Genomic DNA, 4,657 nt, shown 5'->3' with positions numbered 1-4,657 from the left:
CAATATCATAATATTTATGTCAATGAAATCACAAAAAAGATTTAGCGACTACAACGCGAAAGCATCCATCATTTAAAATAGCATAAATAAATCAAAATTTATTTTTATAAGTAGTTAATTATTAACATATAATTAACTGTTTTATATATTCACACTATTGGATAGACTTTAACCTTTAAATCAGTCAATTAAAATATATAAATCCGTCAATTAAAATATGATAGCATAAAAAGGTGAAGAGCAAGCTCTACTAACTCCTCATTATTCAACCTTTTTGTGATATCATCATCATGTATCATGACCATAACACAGCTAATTAGCAACTCATAATAAACTCAATATTTTATTCTTGAACTCATCTTCTTCATCCCTATTGTGTTACAGAAATACATACAAAAATAAAATATAGTTTTCATATATTTCTGTGCCCATTCCTGGTTGTCAGTCCTTGTATCAGAAGTTAGCTACCATTTGCACTGATCCACACACCTCTCTCTTTCTTAAAACCCACGTCCGTGCCTTTCAAGCTACCAAACAGTGTAACCTAAGCTTCTTTTCTTCTTTCCTTTCTCTTCAAAGGGTCCATTTTCCTTATCACAGAAAGGTTTGTTTTCTTTTTCCATTTTTCATCAAACCTTGCATGTTGTCCCTTTAATTTGTTCCATGCATGTTTTTGACATATAGAACCATATCAAGACAAGAAGAGTGATTAATTTTCTTCTTGTTTTTTGATTGAACCCTTCCATGCATGTAACAAATCCATGGATTTCAGGCATACATGTTCCTGTTTTTCTGCTGTTTATAAGGGTTTATGTTCTAAATATGTACGTAGTGATGATGTATGTAGAAGGAGGCATGAACAAAAGTACTTGTTCTTGTAACTTGTATGTTTGTTGATAGAAAGTCAAAGTTCAAAAAATCATGCATGGAATAAAAGGTCTAGGTTTTCTCAAACTCAACTAGTCAGAAAAAGTTATCTATACTTTTTATAAGATCTTCCTAGGGTTTGCTCGAGATTATCAATCTTAAGCCACAATTTTTGAATTTTTAGATCATGAACTAATGGTAGTTTCACACCTACTACAATACCCTAAAATAAAACTTTTCATCTACATTTAATTATACATGAAATCATAGTAAAACTACTACACTGGGTATCTGAAAACTTAAGACGGCTCTGAATTTTTTATTTTAATAGAATATGACACATCTTCGTTATTCTCTTGTTGAAAATCTTTCAGGTAATAATAGAGTAAAGAAGCTACAGGTTAGTAGTGCATGATGATGCAAGGAAGTGGAGAATTAACAGTTCCTCCGGGGTTCAGGTTCCACCCTACTGATGAAGAGCTTCTTTACTATTACCTGAGGAAGAAAGTTTCTTATGAAGCCATTGATCTTGATGTTATCAGAGAAGTTGATCTAAACAGACTTGAGCCTTGGGACCTCAAAGGTACACATTCATAATCTCTATATCATCTACTCTTGTATGTAACATAGTAATATGTTTATGCGTCTGACAGACACCAGACACACCTTTAATCTGAAATGTCTGTGCTGCTACATATATTTGAAATTTGAACTTATTAATCGCCGTTGTTAATTTATTTTGTGTGTATATATACTTGTTGCAGATAAGTGTAGGATTGGATCAGGGCCACAGAATGAGTGGTATTTCTTCAGCCACAAGGACAAGAAATACCCAACAGGAACAAGAACAAATAGAGCAACTACAGCTGGGTTTTGGAAAGCAACTGGAAGAGACAAAGCCATATATCACACAAATTCCAAAAGGATTGGTATGAGGAAAACCCTAGTCTTCTACACTGGACGTGCTCCTCATGGCCACAAAACTGACTGGATCATGCATGAGTACCGTCTTGACGACGATGATAATGCAGAAGTTCAGGTCAGAAAATCACCATCATCATCATTATCATCTATATTCATCTATATTTTCTTTATAGCTCATTGTTATTTTATTTTTCAGGAAGATGGATGGGTTGTATGTAGGGTTTTCAAAAAGAAAAACACAACCAGAGGTTACCAACAAGAAGTTGAAGAAGAAGATCACATGATTAACCACATGAGGTCAACAAATGGAGGTCCATGCCATCAGATGCTAGAGCAAAAACATCATCATCATCATCACATGCAACAATTAGGACTATATGATTTCAACAACAATCACCACAACAACTTTGATGGTACAATTCACCTACCACAGTTATTCAGTCCAGAATCATCAGCTCTAGCACCACAGCCACCACCACCAACTTCCTTTCACAATTCATCCATGGACATCCTTGAATGTTCTCAAAATTTGTTGAGGCTCACAACAACAAATACTACCTCTGGACTTAATCTCATGCAGCAGCAACAACATCAACAAGGGGAGAGGTTGATCAATGGAGGTGATTGGTCATTCTTGGATAAACTACTTGCATCTCATCACCATGGAAATATGGATCAGAATCTGAGAAACAAGTTATGTAACCCTCTTCATAATCAGCAGGCTGCATCTGCTGATGTTGGATCAACTTCTGCTCAGAAATTTCCATTTCATTACCTTGGTTGTGAGCCTCATTCTCATGATATTATGAAATTTTCAAAGTAATTAATTAAGATTTTGATGATGAGAACTTTGGTTTTCTAGAATAAGTTTTTTTTTTTTAATTCCTGTTAGATACTATTTGTAATTCCATGCATTAATTTAGTTAATTATTTCTTTTGAGTATGAATTGTATATATATTTGCATCTCTTTAATTCAATCTGTTAATTAATGTATAAGTCTGCTTAATCCAAACTTTAGAAACATATGTTTTGAATAACTAGAAAGCAAATTATATGAGAATGAGAGAGTATAAAGTACTCAAACCAAATTTAAAGAACCAAACCACAACAAAAGCCTAAAATATGAAGAAAGTTACCACAAAATAAATTCACTCATCAACACAACGTTCGCTATAGCTGAAGAAACTGTCAAGTGTACGACAGATTTTGATGAGAAATAATCATTGTTCTTATTGATTGAAATGAACTCAATTATATAAACACTTCTAATTCTTGTTTAGCTTGATAGCAAAGAAGAAGAAAATTTGTTAGCTCGATCAAGAACCACCTATATGACAGTACCTTTGAGAAAACTGGCTGCTGAATTGTAAAATTTGATGGGTCTATTGGACTTATTAAATGATAGGCCCAATTAACTTGTAAATTGTTAGTCCAAAATAACTCGTTAAAAAAAACTTATTCCCTTTAGAGAATTAAGTGTAAGTAGTTCTTTGGAGTTTCTGGCCTTCCGAAGAAACCAAACTCTAAGAGGTCTCAGGGTCTCTTGTCCATTTCCTTTTATTATTGGAGTTTTTAGCCCCGCCAAGGGAAATAGTGGTAGTCTTCTTTTTATTTGGTGTAGTTCGAAAGAGATGTCCCTTTTGTTTTCTCGTATCCAGGCTTTTTTGGAATCTATTTGAAGTGGGGCATTTTTAAGTCGGGATCTGTTTTGTAGTCTATGTTTATTTTAAGCATGGGTTGGTAGGTAAAAGAAGTTTGTGGGATGATCTTTGTTTGCGTAAGGCTAATATTAGGGGTGATGTTTGGTGTGTCTTGGGTGACTTTAATTTTGCTTGCGCGCCTAATCAAACGAAAGGAAATGGAGGATCTTCTAACATATCCAATAACTTGTATAACTTGCACGCCTAAAATCCAACAGTTTGATTTGATGGATTTTCCCTCTTGGGAAGAAAATTTATCTAGTTCTAACCCAATGGTGGGGTGATTAGTAAGCTTGACCAGATTCTGGTTTTCGAGGGTTGGGTGATCATTAAGAGACAGTTACTTAATGGACTATTCCTAGATATGTATCTGACCATTGTCATATCATCCTTAAGTATGAAAATCAGTTGTGGGGTCCTAAACCCTTTCGATTCAGTAGTCACTAGTTATTCCACCCTGATTTTACTGATTTGGTTCCTAATTTCCAGTTTTCTTCTTCTAATCAAGGTTGGAAGGCTTTTATTCTTTTGGGAAAATTAGATCTCTTAAAGCTCGTCTTAAAAGTTAGAATAAGCAAGTTTGGTAATTTAGATTACCAAATTGAGTTTTTTCGAGATACGATTAGGAATTTGGATTTCCTGGCCGACCAAAGGGCCACATCTGCTAAGGATGCGGATTTTAGGTCTTAAGCCTTTTTTGATCTCTAGGCTTTACGTAGGACGAAGGATTCTCACTTATTCCAAAGATCTAGGCTAAGTGGCTCATGGAATGAAATGCTAATTCAGGTTTCTTTCATGCTTCGATTAAAAGTAGGAGCAGTAGAAACTCAATCTTAGCCCTTAAGGTGGGTAATTGTTAGGTTTAAGGGGTGACCAATATTTCGAAAGAGGTTTTTAGTTATTGTTGTGATAGATTTAAATATTCGAATGTTAACCAACCCATACTTGATAGGGTGTCACGTAGGATGAAGGATTCTCACTTATTCCAAAGATCTAGGCTAAGTGGCTCATGGAATGAAATGCTAATTCAGGTTTCTTTCATTCTTCGATTAAAAGTAGGAGCAGTAGAAACTCGATCTTAGCCCTTAAGGTGGGTAATTGTTGGGTTTAAGGGGTGACCAATATTTAGAAAGAGGATTTTAGTTATTGTTGTGATAGATTTAAA

General features: G+C 34.6%; 1 protein-coding gene across 1 annotated transcript; it reads left to right on the top strand.

The window, feature by feature from the left end:
* The first annotated feature begins 289 nt into the window (after positions 1-289).
* On the top strand, positions 290-2,922 carry LOC131635108 (NAC domain-containing protein 76-like). Its single transcript, XM_058905721.1, has 4 exons — positions 290-604; positions 1,242-1,450; positions 1,632-1,906; positions 1,988-2,922. The coding sequence occupies exons 2-4, from the start codon at positions 1,279-1,281 to the stop codon at positions 2,612-2,614; spliced, it is 1,074 nt and encodes a 357-aa protein (XP_058761704.1). The 5' UTR covers positions 290-604; positions 1,242-1,278; the 3' UTR covers positions 2,615-2,922.
* The last annotated feature ends 1,735 nt before the right edge of the window (positions 2,923-4,657 follow it).

The sequence above is a fragment of the Vicia villosa genome, unplaced genomic scaffold (genome assembly GCF_029867415.1).
Source record: "Vicia villosa cultivar HV-30 ecotype Madison, WI unplaced genomic scaffold, Vvil1.0 ctg.001429F_1_1, whole genome shotgun sequence".
NCBI classification, from domain to species: Eukaryota; Viridiplantae; Streptophyta; class Magnoliopsida; order Fabales; family Fabaceae; genus Vicia; species Vicia villosa.
The sequence above is the reverse complement of the archived record's forward strand: the minus strand, read 5'-3'. Positions and strand labels throughout refer to the sequence as shown.

What these genes read in the sequence shown, in the direction of transcription:
- LOC131635108 (XM_058905721.1), top strand. Translation starts at nt 1,279, where the DNA reads ATGATGATGCAAGGAAGTGGAGAATTAACAGTTCCTCCGGGGTTCAGG. An exon ending in TGAGCCTTGGGACCTCAAAG is followed by an intron (nt 1,451 to 1,631) that starts GTACACATTCAT and finishes TACTTGTTGCAG; the next exon opens with ATAAGTGTAGGATTGGATCA. An exon ending in ATGATAATGCAGAAGTTCAG is followed by an intron (nt 1,907 to 1,987) that starts GTCAGAAAATCA and finishes TTTATTTTTCAG; the next exon opens with GAAGATGGATGGGTTGTATG.